This window comes from Rana temporaria, chromosome 2 (assembly GCF_905171775.1).
Source record: "Rana temporaria chromosome 2, aRanTem1.1, whole genome shotgun sequence".
Lineage (NCBI taxonomy): Eukaryota > Metazoa > Chordata > Amphibia > Anura > Ranidae > Rana > Rana temporaria.
The window spans coordinates 240,801,012-240,820,186 of record NC_053490.1 but is presented as its reverse complement, the minus strand read 5'-3'; the positions used below and the strand labels follow the sequence as shown (position 1 = coordinate 240,820,186).

At 40.9% G+C, this 19,175-nt stretch overlaps 1 protein-coding gene across 2 annotated transcripts in view; it reads right to left on the bottom strand.

Moving 5' to 3' along the window:
- RABEP1 (rabaptin, RAB GTPase binding effector protein 1) overlaps positions 1–19,175 on the bottom strand; it is a 66,861-nt gene that overhangs the window by 5,665 nt on the left and 42,021 nt on the right. Inside the window, exons 10-16 of one of the 2 annotated variants that reach the window (XM_040336684.1) lie at positions 16,652–16,756; positions 14,618–14,734; positions 13,165–13,263; positions 12,237–12,377; positions 11,197–11,386; positions 7,571–7,582; positions 5,611–5,666 (exon numbers count right to left, since the gene is read on the bottom strand). In XM_040336684.1, the coding sequence (XP_040192618.1) occupies positions 5,611–5,666; positions 7,571–7,582; positions 11,197–11,386; positions 12,237–12,377; positions 13,165–13,263; positions 14,618–14,734; positions 16,652–16,756 (720 nt within the window). The remainder of the gene's footprint in view (positions 1–5,610; positions 5,667–7,570; positions 7,583–11,196; positions 11,387–12,236; positions 12,378–13,164; positions 13,264–14,617; positions 14,735–16,651; positions 16,757–19,175) is intronic. The other variant, XM_040336685.1, reaches the window with a different exon arrangement.

The following is a 19,175-nucleotide window of genomic DNA, read 5'->3' as shown; positions in this document are numbered from 1 at the left end:
ACCTCTCTATTACCCTTCAGGCCAATGTACACTGCATTATATGTCACCATTAAGGATGAGCTCCAGTGTGTTCGCACAGCCCACGTGCAGAGTCCGCCAGGAAGTTGGCACCGCGCTGCGCTAATCACAGGCAGGGAGACATTATCCCGATGCTCGGCTGCAGAGATCGGGAAATGTCTCCCTGCCTGTGATTAGCGCAGCGCCGTGCACACTTCCTGGTGGGCTCTGCACGTGGAGTGTGTGAACACACCGGAGTTCATCCCTAGTCACCATACCCTGTGTGTACTCCTCATACCCTGCACATATCCATTACACCTGCTCAACTACAGACGACTAATGCACAGCTATCCACTCCCTGCAGAGCCCTGACACCACCCATCTAGGGTTGCCACGTCATCCCCTTAAACCCGAACACATGTTAATTACACAGGTTCCGAGTCTAATTTGATGCAGATAAGGCACCAAGTGAGTTTAATTACCACCTTAATCAGCCACAGAACCTGTGTAATTCATGTGTGTTTGGGTTTAAAGGCATGAGGTGGCAACCCTACACCCAACACTCCCCATTATACTCTGCATACACCAATCACACCCCACACTACCAACACCTCTCACCACAGATCCCACCCTACTATACTCTGCATACACCATTCACATAAGAACTCTTGCACCTCTCACTACCCATCACACTTCACACCTTCTTACAGCTATGACCCCCCATCACACCCTGTCCTACCTTGTATACACCCATCACACACTGCATTATACACTGTGTACTCCCCTCTTTTATTGTCACCACCCTTTACAGCCTGGTTGCAACCATCACCATGCAACCTACCCCTCCTAAATATACAACAGTCAAACCCTTCATACACCTGCTCATCCTCCAATGTAAAAAAAAAAAAAAACCTTTGGTACATATTCCCTCATGCAATCCATCATTTGATCGTCTTTTTTTTTTTTTGCTTTAAAAAATACCAAAAATTATTATTTTATTTTTTTTGTAAATAAGTAATTTTTTCTCCTTCACTGATGAGGCGGCACTGATTAGTTGGCACTGATGTGGAGGCACTAATATGCCGCACAGATAGGTGGCACTGATGGTGGGCAAGCACTGAAAGGCAGCACTGATTGGTGTCTCCGATGGGCACAGAATGGCATCACTTGCTGGGCACTGTTGGGGCTGCACTGATGATCAGTGCTCTTTTTCACCTGTACGGGTCTCCCCTGCGAAGAGGTGCCACTGATCGGTTCTCCTCTCCTCACACTCTGTCAGTGTGAGGCAAGGAGAGGCGATAAACGACACTTGTGATCCATGATTGGACACAGCGGATCACATGGATAAATGAATGGTGAGCTGATTCGGTGGTTCAATGGGCCACTTGAACCACCAATGGGCCACTTGACTGGACTTGCCCCCCAGGCCGAAGGCTGCCAGCCCTCCCCTGGTAACGTAATATCCTCACTGAAAAGCAGAGACCATTACATGATTTTCTGTGTTTTGTGTGTTGGCATTTGCAGGCTGGTATTCTATGCCATTATGTTCAGCAGCCTGCTGCCTATGTGCTAAACTTGATCAATAACAAAAAAAAGCAGAGACCATTATGGGTAAAAAGATCCTGGGCCTAAAAACAACCTTGCCTTTATAAAAAAAAAAACAATAGCTCCTTACAGCATAATGCTGATAACTTGGAGACCCTTCTAGCAGAAATAAAGACTACCTTTTGGAATAACAAGTCAAGGAATCATCCCAAAGAAAGCATGAGCATCACCTTGAATGCAAGTAAAAATCAGTGAATGCAAGAGGATATTGAAAAAGAATAGACGGGACAGACAGCCGACTCATGATGGTCGGGTTAGAACACATGGGGGGTCGTTTACGAAAGGCAAATCCACTTTGCACTACAAGTGCAAACTACACTTGAAATTGCACTGAAAGTACACTTGGAACTGCATAAATGGAAGCAAAAAGGTATGGACAGCCGCACTCCGATAAACGTAAAAAACAATAAAAGCCTTTAATCCAGTAAAAAGCCACTGCACAGAGAAACAGCAAACGGCGGGATAATATAGCTGACGCGTTTCACATTGTTATACAATGCTTAGTCATAGCCATCTCGAAAAGCAAAGTTGAAAGTGTTTCTGGACATTTTCTAAAGCATACATTTTATGTCCTATGCTTAACTGGCATATATGCAAATGTAATTAGAATAAAACAGTGAAGTGTTAGCACAACTTTAGAGGACAGAGGGTCTTTCATTCGATAGGGTGAGACACTGGATGGTCCATAGTCCATTTTGTGAAAAAAATCCTTTAAAGAGCAAGATAATGTTTGGGCGTTTCCAAACATTGTTATTAAAGTCACAGAATATGGAATGAGCAAAAACAACCTGGCAGGATGTTTAGTGACAGTGGTTCTCAACTCCCGTCCTCAGGACCCACTAACAGGCCAGGTTTGCAAGATAACTGAAATACATCACAGGTGATATCATTTGCTGCTCAGCGATTGCAGTATTCTAGTCTGCATCTCCCCAAGGTAACACTTAAAATCTGGCCTGTTGGTGGGTCCCAAGGACAGGGTTGAGAACCACGGCTTTACAGCAACTGAGGCGAGACATTTTTGTTGGTGAAAGCCTCTCGTTTTAAAGTTAAACGCACAACCTTGATTATAGAAGTGACAGTTTTCTTGTTTTGGTAAAACAGTTAACTAAAATTCAGCTGGTGAGATCTCATCCTCCTCTAGAGAGGATTGTCTACATCTGATGTGTTCTCTGTTAGGTATCCGAGTTGAAAATGCTGGGAGATTCAACAGTGGACATTTTAATGCCTTGCAAACAGCAGGAGCAACAAGTTGCACTAACTGATATAAAACCTTGCATAACAAAAGAAAATACTTCTGATGTAGAGAAGAGGAATTAACTCTTAAAGTGGATGTAAACTCACTTTCATCCTTTCTAAACTACTGCCATAGTGCTGATCTATAAGGATATGCATGCCTCCTGCATGTATCCTTACCTGTCAAATGTCTCCCCTCGGTCTGTTATAAGAACTGAAAAACTGCAAATTCTGTGGGTGGATCTGTTGTCTGGAGCTTGTGGGTGGAGTCGTGATGTCAGTAGACTCCCCGCCCTCCTCTACACTCCCCTTGTCAGCATGCATTTTTTTCCTGCATATTCCTGCAAATTCTGCTATGATCACCAACATCCAGTCAAAATCCAGAAAAGTAAACCATGACTTCAGAAAAGGAGTGGGGATGGGAATAAAAGAATAATGCCCTTCTTCAGGCTAGTGCATGAGATATGCAAATTACCTGTCATTCACAGCAAGGGGGCGGAACGGACTAAGGTTTATCTCTGTAAGTCCATTTTATTTCACTGAACAATAAAAGAGGATTGCTCAGAGCTGGATTAACTCTGTCTGGCAAGACTGGGCACAGATGACAGGAAATCTTATACTGTACATTGTGACATAAAACTTAGAGAGAGGGGAAGCATCAAAAATAGCTACCGGTGTAGGCAATTTCGACCTGAGATCTGTAAGAAGTCCAAAAGGCAAATTTATTTCCAGTGTCAAGCTTAACCTTGCACATAGTGCAAAAAATGTCTTCGCTGAAGGATTTGCTCGAAACCACAGGGTACATGCCCTCCCATTTGGTTCTTGACATGTCATGGGAGTGTCAGGGGGTGAACCATCAATAATAGCTCTGTGTCCACTTGTCACTACCGTACTGGGTTCTATTGTCAGAAAATGTGCTTAGAAAAAAGGCATGAGGTGAGAGTGCTGACTGAGAAAAAACTGCTGCAATCTAGAAAAAAAGCAGAAGTAGTGATTGTGCACAAGGAGAAAAACTTTCAGAATGCAGAATGAGAAACCACAAGGCAGAGTGCACGCACACCCAAAAGCTACATCAGCAGACTCCCAGCGCATAGGAGAAAGTAGCAGGAAGTTTGAACTGGTGGTATGGGCTTAACACTGTCTAACCATTGATAAAAGAAGAAGAAGAAGAAGAAGAAGAAAAAAAAAAAAAAAAAAAAAAAAAGCACAAGCTCAATTAGAAACGAAAAAAGGAAAAAAAGAGGGCCACACAAACCGCCTATTATGTACAATATACACAAAGCAAACAACTATAGAAAAAGGAAATTTATACCTGCACACGTCTGACCAGGAAGTAAAAAACAGCCACTGTAGAAGCTCCACACATAGAGCTAAGTGTGCAAAATGGACAATATTCATTACAACAAAAGTTGGCTAGCCACTAACAATATTGCCGTACCGTCGCAGAGAGGGGACCAGTATATCTAATGAACATGGAAAACATGCACTCCTTGGCTGACTGGAAAAAAGTTGTAGCCTCTAGGAGACTGGCCTTCGGTTTTCTATGTGCCGAAAGCCCATTTCTCATAACCCCCAATTGCTTAATACCTATAAAGTTGTGCCCTTCTAAGAACAATAGAGAAATAAATATTCAACGTGACTTATAAAAGGCAGGAACCATACAAGCCTATTAAGCCTCGTACACACGATCGGATAGCTGATGGAATCTAATCCGATGGATTTTTTCGTCGGATATCCGATGAAGCCGACTTTCATCAGTCAAAAATCCGATCGTGTCCAAATGCGGTGACGTACAACACTATGACGAGCCAAAAAAAAATGAAGTTCAATGCTTCCAAGCATGCGTCAACTTGATTGAGCATGCGTGGATTTTTTTGACCGATGGAGTTCCACACAGACGATCGGATTTTTCTATTGTTTTTTTATCCATAGGAAAAATTTAAAACATGTTCTTTTTTTTTTCAACGATGGAAATCAAACCGATGGGGCCCACACACGATCGGTTTGTCTGATGAAAACAGTCCATCGGTCTGTTTTCATCGGACAAACCGATCGTGTGTACAGGGCTTTACAGTTTTTTGGTGGATACATAATCATAATAGTCCATAAGCATGCACTGTGGAGAATTATCCTTAAAAGAGAAACATTTTGAAGGTTAGATAAGTATTACCTTAAACTAAAGTTGCAACCCCCACAAAAACGAATGTATTCTAGTGAAAATTACAACTTTTTTTACCATTATGGTGGAAGTCCACTTTATAACTTGTACCTACAGGTATGAATGAATGACTTGTATAGCGCTACACATGCGAACTGAATCGTCTCTAGGCGCTTTTATTGTCTTAGGTAAGCCAATAATAGGGCTTGCCTGTCAGTACAGTGAATATCTCACAAGCTTGCACTATTTAGGGGATAGTCACATGAGATGCAGCCACTGACGTCGCCGACGCATGCGCTCTGAAGGGATGGCATACCTGTGCCGTACCTTCAAAGCTCCGTGCCAGGGCTCCCATGCGAGAGTGAAGTCATCACAGCCCTGGCCACTCATACAGCCGGAGCCCGTGAACCGGGAAGACAGACCGAGTGAAGATGGAAGCGCATGGGAGCTGTTACAAAGCTGCGGTGGAGGGCTCTGTGTGCAGGCGAGTCTGTTTATAATGTGCTAGTATGCAGTGTATACTAGTACATAATGACTTAAATCTGCAGGGGCCCCAGTTCTTTTTTACCAACACTTTAAACAACTTCCTGAAATGAAACAAAATAACTTATTCATACCTGCTCTTTTTCTGCTTTTATTCTGTCCAGCTCAACTTTTAAACTTGAGACTGATGCTAAAAAAAAAAAGATTTGTAAAAAAAAGGTCACACAATACAGCTATCAATACACCTGACACCTGAAAGTTTACAATGTAAAACATTATACATTTATCAAACAAAACAATGGCATAGCAACTTGAAAAGCTACAGAGACCTATATAGTTAAAAAAATTAAATAAAATGGGTACAATATTAAAAAGATCAGTAATAAAATCCTATCAAATGCAGCAATTCATGCTTTGTAGAGCTTGGTCCTATTTTCGATTAATGGAATTTATCTGTAAAGAGTTTATATATACTAGGTGTTTACTCCAACAGCTGCTCAAAGTTCAGAAATAAAAAAAGACTGCAGTTTTAACCACTTAAGGACCGGACCAATATGCTGCTAAATGACCAAAGGGGTTTTTACAATTCGGCACTGCGTCGCTTTAACAGACAATAGCGCGGTCGTGCGACGTGGCTCCCAAACAAAATTGCCGTCCTTTCCCCCACAAATAGAGCTTTCTTTTGGTGGTATTTGATCACCTCTGTGGTTTGTATTTTTTGCGCTATAAACAAAAATATAGCGACGATTTTGAAAAAAATTCAATATTTTTTACTTTTTGCTATAATAAATATCCCCCAAAAACATATCTAAAAAAAAATGTTTTCCTCAATTTAGGCCGATACGTATTCTTCTACCTATTTTTGGTAAAAAAACCCGCAATAAGTGTTTATCGATTGGTTTGCGCAAAATTTATAGCGTTTACAAAATAGGGGATAGTTTTATTGCATTTTTATTAATTATTTTTTTTTTTTTTACTACTAATGGCGGGGATCAGCGATTTTTTTCGTGACTGCGACATTATGGCGGACACTTTGGACAATTTTGACACATTTTTGGGAACATTGTCATTTTCACAGCAAAAAATGCATTTAAATTGCATTGTTTATTGTGAAAATAACAGTTGCCGTTTAGGAGTTAACCACAGGTGGCGCTGTAGGAGTTAGTGTTTACAGTGTGCGTTTACAACAGTAGGGGGGTGTGGCTGTAGGACTGACGTCATCGATCGAGTCTCCCTATAAAAGGGATCACTCGATCTATACGCCGCCACAGTGAAGCACGGGGAAGCCGTGTTTACATACGGCTCTCCCCGTTCTTCAGCTCCGGGGAGCGATCGCGACGGAGCGGCTATAAACGAATAGCCGCGCCGTCGTCCCGGATCGCTTCCCGAGGGAATCTGACCGCCGCAAGTACCGGGGGGGGGGGGGTCCCGATCGGACCCCCGACCCACGTCTAGGCAGGCACGTACAGGTACGTTGATGTGCCTGTCCGTGCCATTCTGCCAACGTAAATGTACATGCGGCGGTCCGGAAGTGGTTAACTAATGACCAAACTGACCCCAAAGTGTATTTGTATTTCTGCTTGTACAATTGTCTTTGGAAACAGGGACTGGCATACCACTTTTTTTTAAATCCTCTTTAAAAAAATAAAAATAAATACACCAAACCTTCCACAAACAAATCAGTGATTCAGATGTGTTCAGTAAAAAAAAAAAAAAAATGACAATGGCTGGTCAAAAAGACTGACCCCATTAGGTTTTTCATGTCATTCTTTGACTGGTTTGTTAAGCGCTGTCCATACGCATGGTCTTTTATTTGTTCAAAAGAATCCTCCTTTGATAGCACAAGAGAGTAATGCTGTTCTTAGAGAGGTGGGATGCTCTAATACTCCTTGGATTTGCAGCAGAGAACAGGAAATGGTTTAAAGTTAGTTGGCAATCATTTTTCTATGACTTACTGTATGACAAAGACATAACCTCAGGGAATTATTGTATACAACAATGTATCTCATCTTCTAAGACATGATTATGAATGATGAACACATGAACCAACATAAAACCTACAACACAGACATAAAACAGACAAGTAAATCCTACCTTCTAAGATGTCTGCAAAGTGATGAGACAGGAGGAAGAAGGGACAAAAGAAAGTACATAAAGTGTCAAGAAAAGGAGGAAAATAAAAGTGTAAAGAGACTTACTTTATATTAGTGACAATCTCTATCAGTTTTCTTGAGTTATGTGCGGAACGAAAAGAAACACCAAAATAGGGCAACCTAAAGATGAATCGATCTCAATATTTTGTTTGCTATGCTTTTATTTTTGGTATTCCCCAGCACAAACCAAGAAGACATTTACTGGTGAAGGGTCATCACGTAAGCTACCAGAGCACCAGAAGAAAGATCAAATAGAAAAGGATTCAGAAGATAAACAGTTGAGTACAGCACTGTCTCCGAGTCGTCATCTTCTTGTAGGCAGTCACCAGGGCCCATCCATTAAGGGTGGACGTGCACCACCCCCCTATTCATCGCCGCCTCCCCCATCCATGTGTCCGGCCCCTTGCATGGATGCATGGATTCCAATGCGGAGGGGCAGTTTTTTGGAAGCACCGATTAGAGCCAGAGGCGAGAGCCGCTGTGATGCAGAGGACACACAGGAGCCGATGAACGCTGCCCATAGGCTCCTGGGGGTTGTTTGCCACCTCACAGAAAAGAAAACAAAAAAACCACCAGCCGCCACTGGCAGTCACCCTGGCAAGATCTGCTTCTACAAAGTAACTCTACTAATCCGCTATACCTGGTAAATTGTACTTTTCTATGTTTCGAGTTGCTGCCTTTCACAGCAGTGCTACAAAGTGAATATTACTACACAAAAGGGGTTGATTTATTAAAATTGAAGAGTGCAATATCTGGTGCAGCTTTGTATAGGAACCAATCAGCTTCCAGATTTTTTTTGTCAAAGCTTAACAAGCTGAAGTTAGAAGCGGATTGGCTACCATGCGTAGCTACACCAGATTTTGCACTCTCCAGTTTTAGTAAAATCAACCCCAAAGTGTTTTCACAGCACAGGCATAGAATAGGATCTGTTCACATCAGGAATGGCAAAGGAACATGCTTGCTTTCATGTGCAATTTGAGCAAATGTGTTTTCATGAATGGGCAGAAACACTGCACTGTACACCACCAAAAGTAGTGCATGCATTACTTTAAAAATTGCACTGCAATTGCATTTTCAACATGCATTTGGGGTGCTGTTAGCATTGCATTGACACCTGCTGCAGATCGCAAGTTGCATTTTGAATGTGGCGCAGGATAAGCGCAGGGAATGCTGGTGTAAATGGGCCCTTTAATAAGTAAGTATATATTTGCAAATATATTGCATGGTAGGTAAATCTAAATCTAAATCTTTCGAAGGGATTCTGGAAAATTACTTGAAGCCTGTATCAATAGTGCGAAGTGTTACACAGTAACAGTGTAACTGTTGGGCCCATTTCACATAAAAGTTTGTTTTTCTGATCGGAAGCACAATTCTCCTCTATGGAGTGGCGTGTTTAAACAAACAGACATGTTTCGGTTTACACCCACCTACATCCAATCTGATCAAAACAGACTAATGGGGATCTTTTCCCCCTTCGTCCAGTAGTCCGATTGGATGACAGTCAGGTGTAAATGGACAGGCGGTCCATTTAGATCTGACCGCCCAGAGACGAGAGTGGGCTGTGCAGAGAAGAACAAGGACCTGTCACTCACCTGCTCAGCAGGGATGAGTGGACGAATCCCCTGCTGAGCAAGTGGATCGCAGGCAGAGTCCACCCCATGAGAATGGACCCTTATTGTGCTGTAAGTGTTAAGAGGAAGTAAACCCTGATGGGTTTTACTTCCCTCTTTTGCTCCCTGTAAATTAAAAGCATAAGGGGCTAGTATGTATCGCATACTAGACCATTATGTGACACTTTCCTGCAAACGAAGCACACGCCGTCCCCTGTGCAGGCCACTTCACCCCTCTTCCTTCCAGGGCCGCGGATTCTGGCTCTGTGACTAGCCGGAGGCGCGTGATGTCATTCCCACACATGCGCGAGGGAGTCGACAGTCACGACACTTGCGAGTGAAGAAACAGTCCGGAGGTTAGTTTCTTCACAGCGCATGCGCCTATGACCTCATCGGCACACTACAAGGGAATTATCTCCTAAACAGCACACATTTAGGACATATTTCCACTACCTATAGGCAAGCCTTATTCTAGGCTTACCTGTAGGCAAATGTCACACAAAAGGGTTTACAACCACTTTAAGTGTGTACTAGGTGTTACAAAATTGTGCCAAGTACACAGTCCTGTATTAAATAAAAGCATACCTTCAGAATTATGTACACCTACTGAATCTGAAATTAAAAATGTTTTCTTACAATTTTATGTTGGTCAAAATTTCAAATGTATTCAAGTGTCTGTGCTTTTATAAGGGTGTGTACAACTGTAACCGGTTATATTTGTATTCCTAGTTTTCTCTTTGCTGTACCAACCTGACCATGCCAAGCACGGAAGCAGAACTGTGCTGGTGTGGTCAGTTTTCATTCCCTCTCGGATTCATTGCATTTTCTGTGGTCAGTTTAGTTCCATGCCCCTTGCCCAGCCCTACTTTTCAATGTATTATTGTACAGGACACCATACAGTGTCCAAGACACTCCAAAGTGAATACTTCTCCACCCACCTTTAGGGCCAGTTTACACCAGATGCAGTTCCGTGCGCTTTTTTTCTGCACTAAAAATGCATGCACAGTGTTTTCCCATGTATTCCAATGGCTCTAGTTCACACCAATGGAGTCAGTTCCAGGTCAGTTTCTGGTGCAGAAACTGACCGGAAACTCACTAAAACCGACTGCACTGGTGTGAACTAGAGCTATTGGAATACATGGAAAACACTGTGCATGCATTTTTACGGCCAGTTCACACCACAAAAATGCACTCCGGATACGTTCCAGATTAGTTTTTGCTTAAAGTTCACACCATACATAGTTCCAGTGCGTGTTTTATACAATTTGCTATGTTCCAGTACAGTTCTGTGCAGAAAAAAATGCAGCATGCTCTACTTTTTTTTTTCTGCACAGAAACGGACTGGAAATGACTGCACTTGAGTGAACTAGAGCCATTGGAATACATGGAAAACACTGTGCATGCATTGTTAGTGAACTAGGATTAAGTGCAGAAAAAAAAAGCGCACGGAACTGCATCTGATGTGAACTAGCACTTAATGTGTATTGCTTTCCAGCCCGCATCTTTGCCTACATCCCCAACCACCTATCCTCATAAAACCAGGATTGCCTCACAGGGCTGTAGGCAAGGAGTGTCAATGGCTGCCAGTCATCCCTTTATCCCTGTCTACAGCCTAATGTCACTTTTGACTGTCTCTATGGAGCTAAAGAGCTCTTGAGAAATGTGATGTTGGCGTAAGCTGATGAGTGCCAATTTTAGGATCTGCCCACAGCACCTGGAGCAGGACATGAGGAGAGAACGCAGCAGTGATCTGCTTAAATGACATGCTTAACCAATATTGTCGTGATGTAAATGACATTTTAGGTTCACAAATACTTTATTTACCGGTTAGCAATAATGAGAGAGTGAGAAATGAGTGCAAAGAAGATAAAATTTCAACCAAAATATAAACCTCATCACTCGCGCTCTCTTCTATTTGCCAATTAAATCTTATTGGTCCAAGAGCTGGAAGTCTTACCTATCTCCTCTTTACAATTTTCTATTTCAATCTGTAGGGTTTCTTCTAGATTTTCTTTCTGACATTGTTCTGCTTGAATTTGCTCCTTTAAGAATAAAATTTCAGCTTTCAGTTTTTCTTCAAGGTGGTCTGATGCAGTCCGGACACTTATAATATCTTCCCTATATTTCAGAACTAATTCATTCAGTTCCTAGGAATAAATAGAGGCAGCCAATTAAGAGCAATAACAATGAAGCCAATAAAATTCTTCTGAAATTAAGTCCAAAGATGAATGGCTGCATAAAACACCTTCATTACGATTTACCCAGACCATTCCTCTTGGTCTAAGTAAAGAATGTTTAACATGCATGATATTCTTTTTTCTTTTAAACAAACTAGATAAAGAAAAAAAAAGTAAAAGTTCAACAGCAAAACTGACACTAAGGTGCATATTGGGGCTTCTGGCCAACTAAAAGAATGCATCAAGTAATGGGTTTTATTTCCTTCAAGACAATCATGGCATGTCTTCTTGGTAGACGCGATTTACATTAAAACTATAGGCTTCCTTTCACTTTTATCCTCACATGGATCATGCAAATTTACAATACGCAGATGACCTAGCAGGTAAATAGTCAGATTGTTCCATAAAACAAAGCTCATACCAGGACATTTTTGCATGAGATTCTGTTTCTAGGTCGAAAGCAAATTGCCATTAAAAGGGATGCAACAACCCTCTCCATCTATTCTTATAATGGTTTAACGCAGTTAATCAAATTTTACCTTGCATGAAAGTCCTATATGAACATAGGGGGTGCCCTCAAAAATATGGCAAGGTATGAGACGTGTGGTGTAATTCTAACCTCCCTATTACCAATACCCGTTAAATGTATCATGTTGGTAAACACACCTGTAGGAGACTAGCCGTATCAAGTAAAATGCTCTTTATAAGCTCACAGAAATACAGCTCATGATTTTTGTGGCATCAACTACAATATATCCACACATAAATGCATAATGTAGAGGAAGTAGCAAAAACGATTTGTCTGAAGATAGAAATATACCTCAACCGTTTCCGGAAGAATGAAATTTTCTGCCTGCTGTAGCGACACGTGCAAGCCATGTTTTCCTTGAAGACTTTCATTGTCCTTCTGTAGTCTGGTCAACTCTTCAGAGACTTGCTCCCGTGACTGTGTCAGCACAGCCTGAAATTGACAGACAAAACTGTATTAGGGGAAACCTACTCAAAGTGCTCATCTCCAATGTACCATGATAGTTTCAGCTTCTTAAATTATGGCAACATGTATCAGAAGTAAGAGTGCCCTAAGCACAAGAAGCACATCAATTATCTAGAAACGTTTAAGAAGGTCTATTCTAAAAAATGCACATCATTATAGAGTACCTATTTTCAAAACATGTAAAAACTAAAAAATTCTGATGTTACTATTTTCATTGCTTGGATGTATATCGTCATGATGGTTCTACGCAAATTGCCTTCTTGATTTTTTTTCTATTGGAAGCACAGGACCATGTAATTAGTACCTTTTCTGAAGGACTTTATCATAACAAAATAAGCTGCCTAAAGACAGCATTGTGAGACAGGTACTAATTCACATTTATATTAAACACACTATGTAGTTTTCCATTAACAAAAATTATAAATCCACTGCAACCCTATTAATAATAATGTTGATGAAAATAACAGCAACATCAATATAAGGCAACCAGCAGGTAGCTTACAGTGGCTGACATTGGGTGTTCTGTGAAATAAATGCAGAGTGACAAATGACAAACACCAATGTCCTCATGTTGGAAGGATAGTAGGATAGAGCTGCAAGGGGGGTAGCATTAAAGTAAACATGTTGCTTTGCCCTGTATGCCAAAGAACAGGTTCATTTTAAGTCTAAAAGGTTATGAATAAGACCATGGCCAACTCTCTGTCATATTTGATTCTACTCTATACTGAATGAAGAAAAGGATAAATGAGATTACCATCTGTTCTTCAACACTTCTTTTTGCTAGAGAGAAAGTTTGCTGAATTTCAGAGAGCAACACTTCTGAATCCTGAGCTCGCAGTGTTAGGGCAGTTATCTAACAGAAAAAAAAAAACATTTTCATTGAATACGTTTTGTCAGAACATATTTACCAACAGAAGCATATCTATTAAGGACTACTGTATGGAACATCAAAAGGGCAAAAAAAAATAATTAAACTTTACCTTCCTTCCGTTTGGTCACCCTGCATACCAGCCAATAAATATTTAAAGAAGCCTGAACTAAGATAACCAAGTAGATTGTCACTCTCATTTTAAAAGTTCTAGTAACTCTGCTGCAAAGTTGATGCAATAAATTACTTTAATTACCAACTCAAAACCAGTATGTAGATCAGGAGTTTGGACTGTGCTCTGTGTATGCTTGTTCTGACTCAGTGACTGGCAACATTTTTGCAGGCAGTTCAGCAATACAGTCCCTATACTTCTCTTGATACAGGTTCCCATTGAAACCTCCAAGGTGTTTATAAAACAATTGATACTGGCCGGTTTCACCCAATTCCTGTCCCAGGCATTTGTCAGTTTCCAGTGCTGTCACACTTCGCTCTGACAAAGTAACAATTGCTCAGTCATGCAACACAGCATCCATAACAACATGGTTATCATTTTTAGATAGAGTTTTCTATTTGGGGATATTGAATCACTGTTACGTTATATTGTTACCATATAAAAGAAAACTGGGCAAACATTTTGAAAAACCCCATAAAAACCCAAACATTTTTTTAGTTAATGTTATAAATCTTTGCAAATACATATTTTTTTATTATTTTTTTATAGATGTAGGCCAAAATGTATTCTGCTACATTTCCTTGGTGAAAGAAAAACAAAAATTGGCATATAATCTGTGTGAAAGTTAAAGTCTACCATAACCTTGTATATACAGTATATTTGAAAATTAATCAATCAATTCAGCTCTGACTGCCTATTTTATAATTTTTTCAGTTAAGCATCAACATTCCCTGAACAATGCAAGTGTTGTGCTTCAGTTTACAGAAATGTACTTCTGTATACCCAAAATTCAGAATAAAATTTGGCAATTCTCATTGCTGAGCTGCTACATACTTCCCATTTGTAAGATGGAGCTCCCATAATTCTGTAGAATGTTGTATACCCAACTAGTACTGTGCAAGAGTCCATACTACTTAATTAGCCAACGTTAGCAAAAGTTATTTTAGTTAAATAATTTTAATAAAAAAGCCAATTAATTGGTAGAGAGAAGCATGAGACAAGGCAAATCAATAAATAAACACCACTAGCTCAGATCTTTGGGAAAAAACACAGAGATAACACCCAAAATGAAATCAAACATGATTTACTATAGATACTACTAGAGATGGGTATAATCTGTTAGCATGGAGCAATAGATGGCTTTGGAAAAATATATAAAATGTATACCTGTTTAGCAGTTTCGTCAGAATTTTGCTTTAAATAATCCTCCAGTTCCTGCTTTTCTTTTAAGCTTTTATCAGATTGGTCATTTGCTTGTCTCAGCATTACTTGCAGTTTTTTAACCTGTGAACAAGACCATTACTGTAAAAGTTGTTTACAAAACAAGTACAAGATTTTTACAAAACCACAGCGGTCTTTTAATTACATAATGTTTAAAAGTATAGCGCGCCCCCCCAAATCAGCATACATATTACTGTAGCTTGCAAATTCACTTAGTTGACACTGGCATTCCAGAAGAGTGTTAGAATCCAACCTAAAGCAGAACCATGAGAATGAATATAAACACTGAGGGGTGGGACCTGTCACTCAAACTCCAACAAATAGATTTTAAAGTGCAAAAATCCTATTTTTTCTCTCATTCGTTAAAAGGAGAAGTCCAGCCTGAGCTCATTCAGCTGGGCTTCTCCTATGGGTCACAGGAATGCAATTAGTTTTTTCAGCAGAGAGTGGTCTGAAGTCCGCTCTCTGCTGACGTCACCAAGATCAGTCCAGGCACCGCATCATTCCGACTCTGGAAGTCTGGATATGCCAGGTGCCTGGTCCAATAGCAGTCTCAGCCTCTCAGCGTGCCACTGAGACGGCTGCTTCCTGCCCCTCCACAGATCAACGCTCCAGTGAGAGTCGAGGAGCAGAGCAGGAGAGCTGCTGACCAACAGGCAGCAGCTCAGTGAGGCGAGAGAACCGAGCCATCTGCGATGTTCGTGGCCCGGTTCTCAGTGAAAACGCGGCGGGGGACAGATGCTGCATCCACCTAGGCGAGTATGATTATGGGATAAAAAAAATCTGAGGGGTGGAAAACAGCAAGAAAACACTAACTGGCCCACACAAAATGGAAATTAGGGGTTGCCTGCAGTTAACAGAGCCGCCCGAAAGACCCTTCACCCAAAATTGGCATGTGATGAGCACTTAACATCTACGTGAAGTTAAGCTGGGTACACAGGTTACTTTTTATTTGTTCAGTCAGCGGATTGAAAACAAATATAAACCAACAGATTCCTGCATCCACACAAGCGATGTTCACCAATACGTAATATGGGGGGGCAACCAGAAGCCTGTGTACCCAGTAGCTTAGGGCTCGACACACAGGCTTAAAATGCCCCACAAGGGATCAGCTTGGAAGCAGACTGGATCACTTCTCATGCTCTTAGTCCAGTTTACCAAAGATTGACAGACTAGCATCACTGCCAAGGCTGAATGCAGACTTGAGAAAAAATATGGCCTTGGAAAGAGTCTTTAATCGATTATCAATGGGATTTTTAAACACATGCATATCCTCTATGGGAATTGTCAATGCTTTGTTAAGATGCAATATTTCCAGATTTACTGCGGGAATAGCCTACTTCTTAACGTAGGATTCTTCAAACAGATACATGACCACCATGTCTTTGGGAGTTGTGAACAGCTTTGTCAGGGTCAAGAAAAGCTGGGAACAGTCAGAGCAATGGAAGGTTCTTGATTCTTCAGGCTTTTAAAAAGGTGCCTAGACCGGTAACAGCACTGGTAAAAGCTGCAGACTGATTCTCTAGTTTTAAAGCGGTTTGAACCGTGTCAATAAAAGAGATGATCTCTATGTCTGAAGTGTAATAGCAGCAGCCTTCATCTCAACATCATCCTATAATTTTAGAAACTCAGTGTTACACTTATAGCAGATGAGGTGGGATCACTAACAGGGCTGTCCCTAGGGGGTGCTTTGTTTTGTATTCCTGGAGGTGGCGCTATACCCCATGTAAAAAAAAAAAAAGAAGAGGGAAGCCGAGTGCAGTTGGGGTTGGTTACACTAACTGTCCAATCCCCTTATAAACATCAGTATAACCAACTAGTCTCTGAATTCCTGTGTCGTTCAGTGAGTGAGAAAGAATCATCAATGTTGTTTTTTGAATGGATTGGCCCATTTACTTGATATGTTACGCAAGAACTGAGTGATTCTTCATGAAGATCAGACAAAGCTTTACTACATAAATTTATAGGTTAAGGACTTACTTGGTCTCTTGTTTCTGCCTCCTGTGTTTGAATACCCTGCAACTGTTTTTCATAATTTGAACACATATCACAACGTCGTCCTAGCTTATTACCAGCTGTGTGCACCTGCAAAACACAACATAAGACTGTTCTTCATAGAATCTTAAGTAGCAAATTGAGAGCACGATGAAAAGCAGTACACAAACAATTCTCAGCAAAAGAGCAATCAATTTGAATTAAAATAATGTAGTTTCAATTGATTCCCAACAATTATTGTTGACTTACTGTGCACAACAAATAAAAGTGGTGGATTTGTTTAAATACCTTGGAGTTTGGGTTCAACCACAGGCAGGAGATTATCTAAAATACAACCTACAACCCCTTTTGAACAGGTTTCAACTGAAGAGTAAGGCCTGGTCCAAATGACCTTGATCAGTGGTGGGCCAAACGAATCTCATCAAAATGATATGGGCTCCATAATTACTGTACATTCTACACAACTCCCCTGTGTGGATCATCAATGGCTGGTTTAAAAGGATTGACTCCCATTTTTATATGGAAGGGGGCATGAACCCCAGAATTTTCTCATCTATTTTGCAATTACCAAGAGATAGTTGGAGCCTAGCAGTTCCTCATACAAAATTATACTTCCTTGCTGCGTAGTTGCAACACCTAGCAGGGTGGGGAGTTCAGAGCCTGCATGACCCAAATCAGACCATCATACTTTCCCGGGAGGCAAAATATCACCTCTTGGCTCAATTGGACCCATCCAATTACCCCTCTCTAAAGTTGATAATTAAAGTATGGAAAACCATGAACAAGATTGGTTATTCTGGTGTTTCCTATTATTCTCCAATATGGAATTAAGGTTCATGGAATTAAGCTTGCTTTTCTGGGTTTGACCATGGTACTATAAAAAAGGGGTATGATTTCTCCACCAGTTTTTTTGCACAGCACCATCTTGGATCCAAGACCTGCAGGGGAAGTTTAATATTTCTTCTTGCAGATTTTGTCAACATCTTCAGTTACGACACGCTCTATCGGTACAGGCAAAAATAACCAACATGGGATTGAATTCCACTCCTCATTGATTCCTTGGCCAATGCAGTGGACAAGAAGGGTCTTATTTCCTCCCTGTACAAAATGCTGCTGGACAAATCTCAGGCAAAAGAATGTCACCAGCACACCATGGATGGATCTCCAGAACAGGTCCAAAGCTTTAATTAGCGATCATATTTTTACAGCAGATAGCAAAGTTTCGGAGCCAGGCAGGACCCTTTTGTTAGGAATGCAATAAAAGAATCCCGCGCAGCGCCAAAACTTTGCTATCTGCTGTAACAATGTGATTGCTGATTAAAGCTTTGGACCCATTCTGGAGATCCAATTAAGGACTTGGAAGCCGTGGTGACGCACTTCCGGTCGCGGCCGAGACCGGAAGTCTGCATGTTTACAACGCTAATGAGTAAACCCACTTGTTATTAACTTACTGCACTATGGAGCGCTCCTTTCTCTCCTCTATGTTATGTTGAGCTGATGTGAGGAGGCAGGCAGTGTTGGAGCTTTTTTTCTGTGGGCTATTGGATCATATCAGGAACTATTAAGCCTGCTGTGTATGTGAAATCAGGAGCTGGGATGGAAATGAGTAGAGAGCAGTAATCGTTTTAAAGAGATATTGCAGAAAGGCTTTTATTTTAGCCGTTTAAGGTGAGAGACTGGGGGAAACTGTTTCTGAGCACCTGCACTGGAAGAAACAGCACCTGCACTTTAGTGATCACCGTGATCTTGTGAAGATTGCCTGCCTGTCCTTTTTTGGAGTTTATTACACATTCTTTTTAATGAAATGTGGATTTTTTTAGTAGACTTTTATTTTGCACTTTATTGCACATTGATTGCTGTTTTTGCACATGTATCTATTTATCAATTGGATCATTATCCACATGTCCTATATGGGCTAGAGATTGCTCATTCCTCTTTTTTTCACTTGTTCACTTTTTGCACTGGGACATTGCATGTTTTGGATTTGTTATATAATGAATTGATTATTTTTATCGCATCAATTATCTTATCGCTCACTTCTTTTAGTAACAGTTATTTTTAGTAAGCGCCCCTTACCCCCCCCCCTTTTTTAATATTGTTATTTATGTGCAAAATTTTTTTAGGTGGCTGCTGCTATTTATCTTAGGTTTATTAATCATCTCCCTTTGGTATGTGCATTAGTCCTCCCCCATTTTACATTGTGTGCTGGTGACATTCTTTTACTGTATTTACGGTCTCAGCCGGAGGTTTCCTCAGCACCCACTTACAAGCACAGCCATTTCTACAGGAACATGTGCATTGGGAATTGAATGTTTAAGCTCCGGAAAGGTGGACATGGCTTCGATTGCTGGTTCTGCATTACACATGATAAATTCAGAGGAAGAACTGTTGCATGATGAACAAAAAAGGAACAACATTGAAGGAATAGCTGTCATTTAAATATATTTGCAAATGTATGCAGCAAAAGAGTAAGCAGTTTATATTTTTCTATACATTTGTGCTGGCTAAC